General features: G+C 46.5%; 2 protein-coding genes across 2 annotated transcripts in view; one reads left to right on the forward strand and one right to left on the reverse strand.

Annotated features, from left to right (window-relative positions):
- SHANK3 (SH3 and multiple ankyrin repeat domains 3) overlaps nucleotides 1-15,422 on the forward strand; it is a gene marked incomplete at both ends in the record, with an annotated part of 484,200 nt that overhangs the window by 12,687 nt on the left and 456,091 nt on the right. The window lies entirely within an intron of this gene.
- On the reverse strand, nucleotides 843-15,216 carry LOC310642715 (C-type Lectin CRL-like; the record flags this gene model as incomplete). The annotated part of the gene is made up of 6 exons (XM_083366602.1): nucleotides 843-883; nucleotides 1,017-1,102; nucleotides 1,483-1,540; nucleotides 13,895-14,009; nucleotides 14,710-14,850; nucleotides 15,160-15,216. 6 exons carry the CDS (start codon nucleotides 15,214-15,216, stop codon nucleotides 843-845), a joined length of 498 nt encoding a protein of 165 aa, XP_083222728.1.

Consider the following 15,422-nt stretch of genomic DNA (forward strand, 5'->3'; position numbering starts at 1 on the left):
AGGAAGGAAGGGAGGGAGGGAGGGAGGGAGGGAGGGAGGGAGGAGGAGGAGGAGGAGGAGGAGGGTCTGCAGAACATTCTTAACCTGCTGAGTTGCAAACATCTTTGATGACAATAAAGATGCATTTGCAGAACGTCCAAAGCTTGGTTAGGGTTTGACTTGGCTAGTTTTCTGGAAGTTGCATGTCTTGTGTGAATCAATCCATTTGGCCTGTTTGTCATTCAAGCCAGGAAATGGAGTCCTTGAAGAACCAGGTTAAGCCTGTTTAACTGTTGTCCATTTGGAACTTTGGTGTCATCTGTGAAGCTTCTTGAGCCATTCGGACTTAGCAAGAATTATCCCCCCTTTGCTTGCAACCTATCCAGACTACTGCAATGTCCTTGATGTGGGGCTGCCCTTGAAAGCCTCCCAAAATTGCAATTGATCAGGTGGGTCTGTACTAAGGCATCTCCTGGGTGCCCCCAAACTGCTGAACACTAAACAGTTTAATAGCTGACTATTTGGGGGTCTGTCTTCCTGCCCCCCACTGCTTAGGAGGGGCCCTTCTGAACATGTCCCTGCCAGAGGCTACTGCAAGCTCTTAGATCCATGGGAAAAGATCAAAGGTCTTGTGTGGGTCCCATGGAAAGCAGTGGTGGAGGTAGGGAGCAGCACTCTACTTTTAACATTTTTTTTTAAAAAAATACTAATTTATTTAATAAATTTGTAAGCCACCTATCTCACTATTGAACTGACTTCTTAATGATAAAAGGACATATCTTTCATTAAACCTTTAACTAGTGATTAAGTTCACAAATCTGCATTTCACTGGTGTTAATTTCGCTTTGGTTTTGTATCGTTGCTCACAGTCCTGAGTCTTGGGGCGGAGAGAGAAGGTGGGATCCTAAGGGCAGAATGAGCCAAACAGGAATAAAGGAAACTTTGGGGAAAGGATTTGGGGTGGGTCAAATCAGGAAGGGGTTGGAGATGCGAGAGCTTTGGCCTCTCCAGACACGAGAGACCCTGCTCGAACTCACCACTCAGGGCGAGGAACACGGCCAGCAAACCGAAGCTGATGGAGATGAATCGCCCCATGGTCTTCCTTCCTTCCCTGCAGAGAGAACTGGGGGGGGAGAGAGGCAAGGGGGTGAAATGGGGTGAAGTCCAACCGGAGGCCAAGCTGGGAGTCCCACACTTTGCTTTGCACTTTTTCCCCTGCCCAGCTGGACCCCGTTTCTCCCTCCTTCTTCAGGCAGCATCCTTGGGGGGGGGGGGGTCACAGGGGATCCTCCATTGCTACTTACAGGACAGAAGCCCCCCCCAAAAGGCTCTCCTCTTCCCCAGAGATCCCCCTGGTAGATCTCTTGCTCCCTGCCTCCCGCAGATCCCCTGCTGGAATCTGGATGTCACCTGCAGCCCCCTGGATGGAGAGAGAGAGACAGGAGCGATCTGGCGCAGGGGCCTCACCTGTCAGGTGCCCACAGGTGGGAGAGCCGCACTCACCTGTCCTTTTGCCTCCTGGGATAGCAAGTCTGCTCAGTGGCAACTCCAGGCTTTCCTCCTGCGAGGGGAACGGAGGCATTTATGGGCAAAACAGGGGGTGGACTTTATTAGGAAGACAAAGAGCCAGGGAAATTGCTTAGCTTCAGAAGGGATTTTTTTCCCCTTTAAGAACCAGGAAATAGCTTGTTTGCACTAAAGGTTTAGCAAGGCATAAAAATACCAAACCTGACTTCTGGGCAGTGATATTGGGTTTATAGATTTATTTAAAATTTTTATGTAGCTTCCCAGCTTGTACTGAATTCTCAGTCAAAAACTAAACAACCTCAAACATACATCTTTTAACACAATCAACATTAACCACCAGGCACCAAATCCACTCACCCACCTCATCCTATCCCAGCTCCTGGGGGGGGGAACAGGTCTTGGGGGCTTCTCCGTGGGTGAGGAGGGCAGAGGCCCATAGGACCCCAAGGGGAAGGATGTTCCATAGGGCAGGGGCTGCCACCAAACAGGCACAATTTCTAGACCCCCTAAGTCAGCAATAGCACTTAGACTTCCGTACCGCTTCACAGTGCTTTACAGCCCTCTCTAAGTGGTTTGCAGAGTTAGCCTATTTGCCCCTCACAATCTGGGTCTTAATTTGATGGACCTTGGAAGGTAGGAAGGCTGAATAAACTTTGAGCTGGTCAGGATCGAACTGCTGGCAGCGGGCAGAGTTAGCCTGCAATACTGTATTCTAACCGCTGTGCCCCTGGGGTCCATCACGTTCTGGGCTGGGCCAGTTTGGGGGACAGGTGTGAAGAACCCCAGGGTCAACAGAGAGTGGCTGGTCCATGGCAGGGAACTGATGCTAATGCCCCCCAAATCCAGATCACGATGCCACTGCCTGGTGGCAAACACCAGATCTGCGATGGCCTGTGTGAGTAGGGTGATGAATAAGTTAGGGCAGGTCCATGACTATGATGGAGGCCATGAAGTCCTCTACTACCTCAAAACTTGGGTCCAGAGAAGGCAGATTGAAGTCCACCAGAATCATGAGTAGGGTGATGAGTACGTTGGGGCAGGTCCATGTCTGTCATGATGGTGATCATGCTCATGATGTTATCCATTCAGTCATGTCCACCTCTGGGTGACTCTCTGGGCCAAGTCTCCATGTCATCCAATCTTGCACTGCTCCTTTGAGTCTTTCTATGCTCTGGCTGGTATCAGTGTGATGGCGTCCAGCCACCGTGTTCTTTGGTGGCCCGGCTTCCTTTGACCGCTAACTCTTCCCAACACAATTGCTTTCTCCAGTGAGTTCCCCTGCATGGCATGGCTAGAATAAGCAAGACAGAGTCTCTCTACCTCAAACCTTGGGTCCAGAGAAGGCAGATTGAAGACCACCAGAACCATAAGCCTGGGGAACGCCACTGCTGGCCCAGAGAAAGGGCCCAGGATTGGCAGCCTCCACCATTGTTCTGTAGCAGAACAAAAGTTGTCTCCATCTGGTCTCCAAAACACTCAGATGGCAGCCCCATCAGTCATAAGGAAAGCTGTTCCAGGGGCACTCAAAGGGCATCTATCCAGCCCCGTATTTTACAGCCTGGGGGCTGGTGAGTACATTGTGTTAGGACCAATGTACCAGCAATTGCTATTGCTATTGCTAAGCACATTGATTTGTGCTCCTTAGATTGTAAGCCGCCCTGAGTCTTCGGAGAAGGGCGGGATATAAATGGGATTTAAAAAAAATTGGTTTGGAGAAGATGACCACTAAACAAATGACAAAAAAGCACCTCATTTTTTTGTGCAAATCCGAAAGTGGCTCTGGCAGTGGGTGCATCCACACTCCGTATTCCTTTTGTGTAAAGTAAACTTGACTTTTATGTGTATAGTTTAGGTTGTGATGCAAACAGTGTGAGCTTCCTTAGTACTCTGTTTAATTTATTGCAGATTCTGAGAATTGGAAGCTTACTGACTCACAACAGATAAATGGCAATAATTGGCACTGTTTAAACACAGAAATTTCCCCTGGCTGAAGAAATAAAATAAGGAAGAAGGAACAGAACTCTACAAGGGGTTCCCTACAAGGAGTAAAGTTTGTCCACAGATGCCCACTGGGCATTATTCCGAGCAGAAGGGACGGACGTTCAATCCCGGAAGAGATGGACATGTAAACAAGAAAAACTTTTATAACAGACCTCCGCTAAAATGAAAGCACAATTAGCAAGTAAAAACCAACAATAGGTAGTTGAAAAGCATGAAAGCAATACAACCACTGCACACCAAAAGAGACTTACATGTCAGTAAAACATCATAAACATCAAACCATCTCAGTCTTTACTCATTGATCAGGGCAACGCATTTCAAAAACTTTGAAACAACTTAAATTGTGCAGCTCAATAAATACCCACGCTCGTGTTTCGGTTGCAGGAGATGGGCTACCATGTGCTAACCCAGGTTAGAGAAATGGGATTGAAGCGCTCCAGTAAAGGGTGGGAGGGCTTCCCCCCCCACACACACAAACACAATCTGCTAAATTAATGGCTGGGTTTTGTAGAAGTGCTGAACCACAAACCAGCCCGGTACGTTTTTATGCAGAAGGAGCCTTGGCTGAGCATGTCCTGTTTCTCAGCTTGTGCATACATGCCGGGACCCTTGAGTCCTTGGCCCAGGGGAGACCTGTCAGACAGACCCCGATCTGCCACAGGTATGGATGTGTCCATTGGGATCAACCCAGGTGTGAAATGTTGAAAAGGTGAAGAAAGAAGAACAACTGTAACCCAGCCTTTTTTACCATGGCTGTTCAGTGGGACATTGGATTGGATCCCTGGTCACTTGTCCTGGATCACAGGTTCACCCTTCATAGCTTTATGGTGGGGCTCAGGTGGTCCCCCCTCTATAGGGTGGAGGCAAATCAGTTCAACTATCCCTGAAGCCTCTTCTGGGAAACTTCCATGATGGAGAACCCACCATGTCCAGAGGGAGAGTCTTCTACTGTTGGACAGATCTTATCCCCAGGGAGATGTTCCACGTATTTCAATGAAATTTTCATAAATGCATCCATGAATTTTGGACTCAGTTGCAGAGGACAATATTTGCTAGGACAACCTTCCCGACATGGTTATTCTGGGGCCCAAATGAATTCCTTGGCGTGAATAGAGACAACCAAGATCTTGCTTCTTGAGGATCTTGGATCTCCTAACAGGGATCCCCAAATCTCCCAGAGCAGCAGTTTAGCTGCTGGTTGGCAAGCTCAGTGTTAACAACTGATCAAGAGAGCATCGCAAAGCTAATAGTTAATAATAGCTTGACGGAAGTATGTAACATTGAAAAGGGCACAAGGCAGGGGTGCCCATTGTCACCTTTACTATTTACATTGGAGATATTATTGATCAAAATACGGGATTCAGAAAAAATCAGGGGAATTCAAATAAGAGATCAGGATTACAGACTGAGGGCGTTCGCAGATGATCTGGTTGTTACGATGACTCAGCCTGAAGATTCAGTTGTAGAACTGATGGGCTCAGAATTTTCAAGAAGTCATTACAATGGATACTTGGGAGAAGATTTGGGTGAGAAATGTAAAATTTACGCAAGCTCAAAATTTAAGAGAGAACTTTTATAAAATGTTTTACAGGTGGCATTTAGATCCTAAAAAATTAGCAAGTATGTATCCGAACTGCCAGCCTAAATGTTGGAGGTGTGGTGGTGAAGATGCAACGTATTTTCATATATGGTGGACCTGTAAAAAGGTTAAAGCTTTTTGGATTAAAATCTGGTGGAATATGCAAAAGATATTTAAGAAAAGGATAAAATTTTGTCCGCAATTGTTTTTACTGGGCATTATTACTGATACTACTGTTGTGGACACTAAGTTGATGTTGAACTTAATTACGGCAGCAAGACTTTTAGTAGGGCAATATTGGAAGAAGGAAGAACTGCCGACTATAGAAGAATGGACTTTAAAAGTTTCCAACCTGGCGGAAATGGCAAAGATCTCAGCGTACTTGAAAGACCATTCGCAACAGAGATATATTGTGGAGTGGAAAAAATGGATTGATTACATCCAGAATAAATATGGGACTAAAAAGTTTCATTTAGCATTTGAATAAGTATTGATGTGATATTCATATTTCTTGTAGTTATTTTATAAGAGTTAAAGTGTGATAGATTTAATAGTTTATTGTTGTTTGCATAAGGTAGATTATGATTGTTTGTATTTTTATACCCTGTATTTAGCTCTGGGAAGTCGGGGAGGGGGGAGGGGGAAGGGGTTGGGAGGGGTTTTGTTTTGTTAAAAATAAAATGTATTGTAAAACTTTTCAATAAAAAAACACAAATCAATGTGCTTAGCAATAGCCTTCATTCTATGTATATGCCTGCTTATATCCTAACAAAGGTGCAGAAAACCACAAGGGCTTCTCCCAAAGTTTCAGCAGAGATGACAGGTGGTTTTTCTTCCCCACTGAGGTGAAGTTCAGTCCTGACAGAAATAGATAGGCAAACAAAGAACCATTTTTATTGCACATTTCCAGTAAGATGCAGCTCAAACACAATAGTAAAATCAACAATAATTTAAACCACATGAAAGCAATACAATCATTGCATACCATGAAATATTTACCGTGCATGTATAGGCATGTAATGCAATGTAGACATTATAAACACCAAATAGTTTCAGTTTTTACATGTTGATTAGTGCAACAAAAGCTTTTTAAAAGCTTTGGAGTAGATTAATTGAAGGGTTTAATAAAGCCCCACTCTTGTGTTTTGTTTGCAGGGGTTTTGCTGGGTTCCTACAATATGCTAAGATCTTAACTGAGGTTTCAACTGTATGTCTGGGTTCCCACAATATGCTAAGATCACAACCCAGGTTAAGAAAATGGATTTTCTGCTCTTAAAGAAAGGGTGGAGGGATTGTGTAAGGCCCTGCTTCAACTAGGTCTCCCAAGAAAGCAGAACTTTTGAAAAAGGCAAAAGGAACTTTTATTGGGAGTTAGTGATAGCAAGAAAGCAAAGCGAGGTCTGAGGAAATAGCCTGTGCAAGCACTATACCAAAAGCAGTATTCATTACTCCTCCCCCCAGGATCCCACTGTCTGTTTGAATCTCGGCCAATCCACAGGTGGCATATTGTTTTGGTAAGTGGCTCGTTTGGCGCGCTCTTCAAGGTCTCTCTTGGTTTTGTTTCCCTCCGGCTCCAAGCGCAATGGGAAGTAGGCCATTCCCTATAAGAGGCCTTGTGGGTTGGTGGATATAGTAGGAGATCCTTTTGACTAATCCAGCTTTCTGAGACGGTGTGCAACTAGCTGCATTATCTGGCTGAAGGAGACAGTGTTACATGCGTGCTCCCAGGTTTGGCTTATATGGTCACTCACTCACACGCTCACAGCCCTGGAAAATTGCCGTGCTCAAACCACTTTCAACCCAACACTGGGGCACAAACAGAATTTAAAATAACAGCAAACTTTACTGATTGCAATGTGTATCTATTTGCTCTTTCACACATGCCCATGTGCTCAGTCCCAACTTCTTTTGTTTGATTCAGGTGATTTTTTGTTTGTTTGTTTTCTTAACAACTTTGTTCCTTCCTGGCTTTTGTCCACTTGGCTTATGTTCTATCATGATCTTCAGATATGGCAGCTTCAGCCTAGTCCAGGGGTGGGCAACCTTGGCTCTTTTATGACTCGTGGACTTCAACTCCCAGAATTCCTGAGCCAGCCACGCTGAGGGGAAAGGGAGAGGTTTCCAAGCTGAGCCATGCTGGCTCAGGAATTCTGGGAGTTGAAGTCCACGAGTCCTAAAAGAGCCAAGGTTGCCTACCCCTGGCCTAGGCCTAGGCCGCTTTATGACTCGTGGACTTCAACTCCCAGAATTCCTGAGCCAGCCACGCTGAGGGGAAAGGGAGAGGCTTCCAAGCTGAGCCATGCTGGCTCAGGAATTCTGGGAGTTGAAGTCCACGAGTCCTAAAAGAGCCAAGGTTGCCTACCCCTGGCCTAGTCTTACAATGGGACCTGTTAAAGTTCTTGCCAGCATTTATTTCTTGGCCCTTTCCCTTCCTTTGCTCTGAACCCATGTCAGGCCCAAAGAACAGAGATTACTTCTGAATAGTTTCTTTATTGTTGTTCACCTACAGACAGAATCTTGCCAGACTCAAGCAAATATCTGCCATAACTATAGATCTACTCGGTGAACTGCTAGGGAGGATCCGACTTGCTCTCTTTCTGCCTACCAGACATTCCCAGGTCCACTTTCCTTTTGCCCCCTAAGAAAGAGTCCCTCCATCCTGTGATTCTAGACTGTGCATTTCACCACAATCCACCACACAAACTCACCACTCTCCTTCTTCCTTTCCTCCTTTACTCATTTGCATTTGTGCCTTCTTCGCGCCATCTCCAGCAGGGTCAAAACGGTCTGCACGGCAGCCACAGTCACGTAACCACAGAATCGCTTGTTTGGTTAACTTTTCAAATATTTGTCTTCTTAAGTTCTTAAGAAGCCTATTCACTTCCTATCAAGCATGAGGTGAAGTGGAGGTTCTTCCTTGACCGAGCTTGTCCTGTTTCTCAACTTGGGCAGATATGCCTTTGCGCCCTTGGCCCAGGAGGACCTCACAGCCAGGTGCTGATCTGTCACATGCGTGAATGTGTTCCTCAGGGTCAACCCAGTTGTGAAATGTTTTCCATGCGAGTGACGAAGAACAACAGTAATCCAGACATTCAGTGGGACCTTGGACTGCCCCTCCCCCCCACCTGAAATTGATATGCGGGTTCTGCTTGATAAAAAAGGAAACCAGAAGTTGCCTTCAAGCTTTACGTGTTAATTCAGCCGAACAAAGACGGGCTTCTCTAAGAAGAGGCAAAAAGGCCCAAACATCAGAAAAGCCTTATTTTTATAGCTTCTTTGATTACATAAGCAATTCACCCAGCAAAGCTGACACACATAAGATAAAGACTTCACCCTTTAAGGCTGGCACACCGTAGATAATAAAGGAAGGCAGCAGAAGGAGCTAAAAATGTTCCCTTTTGGGTGTTTCCCCAAGATATCATAAGTTCCTAGGTAGGTTAGAATATGGGGTGTTTCCCAATGAGAAGATGACCAGGAGAAGAAGAAGAAGAGGAGGAGGAGGAGGAGGAGGAGGAGGAGGAGGAGGAGGAGGACGACGAAGGACTGTGGGGTCCTTGGTGCTCTCTGAACTTGGTAGATGTTTCATTACCAAATTAGGTAACCTCATCAGTGCTAGTAGGGAGGGGAGTTTGTAGGGAGGAGGAGGAGGAGGAGGAGACAACTGGGTCTGCAGAACATTTTTAACCATCAAATCATCTTCGATGACAATAAATTGAAACTGATTTGGGTTTCAAACACAACAGCTGCATTTGCAGAACGTCCAACAATGGGGTCCGTTTGGTCCTTGGTTTATTTCCTTGAAGCTTCACGTCTTGTGTGAACCTGTCCACTTTGATTGGTCTATCATTCAGTGAACTGTGCCAAGCTACAAAATGGGCTCCTGAAGGAGCCAGGTCGTAGACCCGAGTGTAGGGATCGAGTGGGTCAGTTCTAGAGGATCTGCAGTGGCCTCTTGGGGGACCCATAACCACTCAAGGGGATTCAGGGATGGTTAGTTGTGGGGCTGCCCCCTGCAAGGATTGGGAGGCACTCAATGTGTAATGATGAAAGGAGGGATCCCTTGCCAATCTTTTGAACTATTTTAATGGTGTCAATTTTGCTTTGTGTCCTTGCACACAGTCCTGGGTCTTGGAGCAGAGAGACGAGGTGAGATCTGAGTTGCACAATAAGCCAAACAGAAATAAAAGTAACCTCAGCGAGGGGGTTCTGGGGGCTCAGATCAGGGAGGGGTCAGATGCAAGATGCTTTGATCTCTCCCAACATGAGAGACCCTGGCTGAACTCACCACTTAGGGCCACGAGCAGCCAGCTGAGGCTCACAAGGACAACATGCCCCATGGTCTTCCTTCTTTCCCTGCAGAGAGGAACAGAGAAGAGGTAGGAGGGCGAGCCAGGCTCATGGAAAGGCCCCATTAGGAAGGGGAACCCAACATCCAACCCAGGATCAAGCTGGGAGTCCCGTGATTTGGGGACCTGACCAGCTGGGCCCCATTTCCCCTTCATGGTCATGCAACAGCAGTGCTGTATAATGGTCAGGACCCTCCCTTCTGTGGGTCTCTCTCTCTCTCTCTCTCTCTCTCTCTCTCTCTCTCTCTCACACACACACACACACACACACACACTCTCTCTCTCTCTCTCACACACACACACAGGGCTCCCCAATAGATCTGTTCCTCCCAGCCCAAGGGACCCTCCTGCAGATCCCCTGCTGGAACCTGGAGGTTGCCTGCAGCCCCCTGGAAGAGATCCCTTCAGATGGAGAGAGACACACAGGAGTGATCTGATGCAAGGGCCTCACCTGTCATGTCCCCACAGGTGGGAGAGCAGCACTCACCTGTCCTGGACTTGGAGGTCCCTCGCACAGTTACTACTATGGAGGAAGGTACCCCCTATACTATACCTGTGCATTTGTTTTTTCTTGCCTAAATGTAGAACCTTACTTTTTTCACCATTGAATTTCATTTTGTTAGATAGTGCCCAGTGTTTGACTCTGTCCAGATCCTCCTGTATCTTAAGCCTGTCTTCTGGAGTGTTGGCTATTCCTGCCAGCTTGGTGTCATCTGCAAATTTGATGAGTTCCCCATCTATCCCCTCATCCAAATCGTTGATGAAGATGTTGAAGAGCACTGGGCCCAGAACAGAGCCCTGGGGCACCCCACTACACACTTCCCTCCATGTAGATGCGGTTCCATTGAGGACGACATGCTGAGTATGGCCGGTCAGCCAGCTACGAATCCATCTGGTGGTGATGCTATCTAACCCACATTTTTCTATCTTATCAAGTAGTAGGTTTGTCTGAAAGCTTCACAGCATCAAGGCGTGGTCCTTCTAAAGAAACACCCTCCCCCATCCCCTTTAATGCCATGCAGAAGATTCAGGGGTCTTGAGTTTTGGACCTCAACAGTCTCCAAAAGAAAACAAGGCCAGTCATGCTAGGCAGAATTTATTGGACCTCCTGGCCCATCAGGAGCAGCAAAACCAGATCCCGGCTACAGAGAGCATCCATTGAGCGAAGGGGGCAGAGCAGAGATGGCGGCTGGGGGGGGGGAGATGGTGGGAGGGGGCTTCTTTGCTTCTCCAGACTTCACTAGGTGCTTACGTCACTCTGGAGCAGCAGCAGGAGCCCTTTGCACTAGAATTTGCACTGGCAGATGAACGGACGGAGGCCCTCACAGGGTACGTCGTTCCAGGTCTTATAATCTGCACAGCAAAAGAGAAGGTTTTGCAGTGACTCTCTCAGAGTCCCCGAAGAGTACAGATAGTCTTCAAATTTACAACAATTCGTTTAGTGACCATTTAAAATTACACTTAACAAATGTCTCACTTAAATTTTGGGGACTACTGGGTTTCAGTGGCTCCTCCCTGATTTTCAGGGCGACAGATAGATATCAACAGGTGGAGAACCTCATGTCCTAAACAGAGGCAGAGAATCAAGGTCACGCAAAGTGTTCATACCGCTTTATAAAGCCCTAGTAAGACCACACCTGGAACACTGCAGCCAATTTTGGTCACCGTATCACAAAAAAGATGTTGAGAGTTTGGAAAAAAAATCAGAGAAGAGCAACTAAGATGATCCAAGGCCTGGAGACCAAAACATACAAAGAACGGCTGCAGGACTTGGGTTTGGCTAGTCCAGGGTAGGCAACCTCGGCTCTTTTATTACTCGTGGACTTCAACTCCCAGAACTCCTGAGTCAGCTATGATGACTCAGGAATTCTGGGAGTTGAAGTCCACGAGTCATAAAAGAGCCGAGGTTGCCTAACCCTGGGCTGGTCTAAAGAAAAGAAGAAATGGGGAGACATGATAGCAGAGTTCCAGTATCTGAGGGGCTGCCAGAAAGAAGAGAGTCTATACCATCTCGGACAAGTGACTGTCCAGCCTCTTCTTAAAAATCTCCAGTGATGGAGCGCCCACGATTTCTGGAGGCAAGGTGTTCTGAATTCTTTCCAAACCCTCTACATCTTTTTTGTGATATGGTGACCCAAAGTGGCTGCAATATTCCAGGTGGGGTCTCACTAGGGTACTAATACTTTGTGTGATCTTGATTCTTTGCCTCTGTTTATGCAACCCAGGATTGTATTAGCTTTTTTGCTGCTGCTGCTGCACACAGCTGGCTCATGGTCAAGCGATCGTCCACTAGGACTCCAAGGTCCATCTCACAGTTACTGTTTTTGAGCCAGGTCTTGCCCAGTCTGTACTTGTACCTTTGGTTTTTCCTGCCTAGGTGTAAAACTTTGCTTTTCTCCACATTGAAACACATTTTGTTGGACAGGGCCCATTGTTCAAGCTTGTCAAGATCTATTTGGATCCCGAGCTTGTCTTCTGGGGTGTTGGCTACTCCCGCCAGTTTGGTGTCCTCTGCGAATTTGGCAGTTTCCCCTTCAATCCCCTCATCTAAGTCACTTATGAAGATATTGAAGAGTTTATTGGGCCTAAGACGGAGCCTTGTGGTACCCCACTGCTTACTTCCCTCCATGTGGATGTGGTGCCATTGAGGACTACTCGTTGAGTACGGTTTGCCAGTCAGCTACAGACCATCTGGCAGTGATGTTGTCTATTCCACCGTTTTCTAGCTTACAGAGGAGTAGATTGTGGTCTACTTATCAAATGCCTTACTGAAATCTAAGTACACCACATCCAAAGTGTAATTTATGGGGCTGACTGCAGTTACAAGAGCTCCAGGAGGAGTTTGGCCGAAATGGCAAAGATTTCCGCTTATTTGAAAGATCACTCGCAACAACGTTATATTATGGAGTGGAAAAAGTGGATTGATTATATCCAGAACAAATATGGGACTAAAAAGTTTCACTTAGCATTTGAATAAGTTTTCTTTTCTTTTTTTTCTTTTTTTATGTAATATTAGTATTGCTTGTAGTCATTTCATATGAGCTAGAGTGCGATAGACTTAATAGTTTATTGTTGTTAGCATATGGATGTTTATGATTGTTCTTTGTTTTTATACCTTGTACTTAGCTCTGGGAAGTCGGGGGGGGAGGGGGGAATGGGGGGGAGGGATAGGGAGGGTTAGGTAGGGGTGGGTGGAGGGAGGGGGGATTGTTAAAGATAAAATGTATTGTAAAACTTTTCAATTAAAAAAAAAAGAACTCCAGGAGGAGCTGTGCTGGACAGCTCCGGTAAGGAGCAGCGTGGTGGGAAAAACAAGTAAATCGATTGGCTGCCAGCCAGGTGGGAAACCAAGGTTTGAATCTATTGGTTAGCGCCCACCTGGACAGGTATAAGAGGACCCAGGTAACTGCAGTCCCCCAGTTGTCGTTGTTCCAGCCTGCCATCCAATAAAGATTCCGTTGCAGCCATCGCCTACGCGTCTCATTGCTCCGCAACTTAACACAAAGCATCTCGCTGGTCTACTAGTTTAGTCACTTGATCGAAGAATGAAATAAGATTGGTTTGGCATGATCTGTTTTTAACAAACCTGTGCTGGCTACTAGTTATGACTTTGTTTGCTTCTAGTTGTTCGATTATCTTTTCTAGGATCTTTCCAGGTATTGAAGAAGTGGGTGAACACACTGCAGTTGCAGTTGTGGTATCCTGGCCGAAATGCACCAAGGCTGACTGGGCCTGTCCTGACTCTCAGCATGGATGGCACTAAGGTTGCACCTTCTCTACTTCTCTGCAAAGCACAGGAGGAAAGCTTACACACACATCCCTCCATGTGGATACTAACTAAACACTAAAACTGTCTGAGATTCTTCTGACTGCAGTGAGGTAGAGGTATGATATATAGAAAAGAAGTAATGAAAAGCTAAATGTCCTGTGACAACAATGGCCTTTGGGTAGTAGGTTAAGATGGAGCTTATGAGATGATGGTCCTGTAATGGGTCTATTATTATTTCTATTGTATTGTATTGTATTGTACTCTACTCTATTCTATTATTATTTCTATTCTATTCTATTCATTATTATTCTATTATTATTCTATTCTTCTTCTTCTTCATTATTATTATTATTATTATTATTATTATTATTATTATTATTATTACTATTATTATTATTATTATTATTATTATTATTGCATTGCATTCTATTCTATTCTGTTCTGTTCTGTTCTGTTCTGTTCTGTTCTATTCTAATGTATATACAGTTTGAGTGTTTGAAGGAATCATGGTTTTCATTTCTGTTTGTCCCAGAGATGTTTTTTGTTCCCTTCACTCCATAGGATTTTGGACTGCGAGAGCTTAGAATCCAAGGGATCACTAAAGATAATCAGCGGTGAGTGTTCCAAGATGGAGCAAATGGGTCCTCGTTGTTAGAAGCACACTTCAGCTGCATCCCCACCATCTTGCCATACCTGACAGAACCAAGATGACGACACAGTACTCATTGTTCCCTGAGTTGGTGGGCTCTCCTGGATGCCAGAACAGATAGTCGATGCAGGATCTGTCTGACCACTCCCAGTTGCGTTGCTGGAAGGTAAGGGAAGCCACGTTAACCAATGGAGGAAGGGGATCCAGTTCTGCAGGGCCCAGATCAGAGTGGAACATTTCCAAGGGCAGAACAAACATATCGTCTCTTTCTCAATTAATCAGAATAGAGCTGGGAGGAATATTACAGGTCAGTCACTTGTCTGAGATGGTACAGGTTCTCCTGCTTGAGGGACCTTGGAGGTCATCTAGTCCAGCCCCCTGCTCAAGCAGGAGATCCTATACTATTTCAGACAAGTGGCTGTCCAGTCTCTTCTTAAAAACTTCCAGTGTTGGAGCACCCACAGCTTATTGAGGCAAGCTGTTCCACTGGTTAATTGTCCACCCTGTCAGGAAGTTTCTCTTCAATTCCAGGTTGCTTCTCTCCTTGATGAGTTTCCATCCGTTGCTCCTTGTCTTCTGGTGCTTTGGAGAATAAATTGATCCCCTCCTCTTTGCGGCAGTGAAACACTGCAATCCTGTCTCCCCTGCTCCTTTGGCGCTTTAAAAACAACAGTCAGTTCTTCAAGTGGGCAGGAAAGGTTGGTGAGGGGAAGGAGAGACAGCATGGGAGTACATGACATTTTTCAGAGGTTCTGTCCAAGGCAAGTTTTTATCGGAGAGATCCCTACCTCCCATGGGAGAATCTGTTAAGAAACGGCAAATGTGGATTTATGAACATGAGCAACGGAAAAAGACCTACTTTCTTTGGATCGTTCAGTCCAATCCAGACATGGTCTTTCTTTTGGATGTTGTCGGAGACGTACTCGGCCAGGTCAGCTGATTCTGCCAGGCTGTGGAGGGAGGCCAGGTGGCAGCCCGGCTTGTGTTTCCTGCAGAACATCTGGGGCAACAAGAGAACAAGAGCCCTGCTCAGCCGAGAAGCAGACTTGCGGGCATGGGAACGTCTGACTGGATGGTCTTAGCCACCATCCGGACATTGTCGGCCCCCGTGGGTGTCCTTGCTAGAGTCTGCAGCTCCTGAACAGTTCCTCACGTGCGGACCAGGGAATAAATTGTGGATTTATTCGTTGGTTAAAATATCAGGTCCCTTCAGAGGCGAGGGGGGGAGGGGCAAAGATGCCAGCCGGAGTTGGGGGCAAAAACCTCAGGAAATGTAGAAGACGGACACTCGGGCCACGTCGTGTCTGACCTCTGCGTCTTTCCAGGTCTTTTGCTCCTCGAAGACCTTGTAGCAAAGGCCGTTCATGGGGAGCCAGTCACGGGGACAACAGCAGCCTCTGGTTCCTGTGTGGGAAGGGAGGAAGCCCCGTGAGAAGGTGCAGGAGGAGAGGAGGAGAGGGAGGAGGAGCAGGGGGAGGAGGGGGGAGGGGAAGGAGGAGGAGGAGGGGGAAGAGGGGGAGCAGGAGCAGGGGGAAGAGGGGGAGGGGGGAGGGGAAGGAGGAGGCGGAAGAG

This window comes from Vipera ursinii, assembly GCF_947247035.1.
Source record: "Vipera ursinii genome assembly, chromosome: 6".
In the NCBI taxonomy this organism is placed as follows: Eukaryota; Metazoa; Chordata; class Lepidosauria; order Squamata; family Viperidae; genus Vipera; species Vipera ursinii.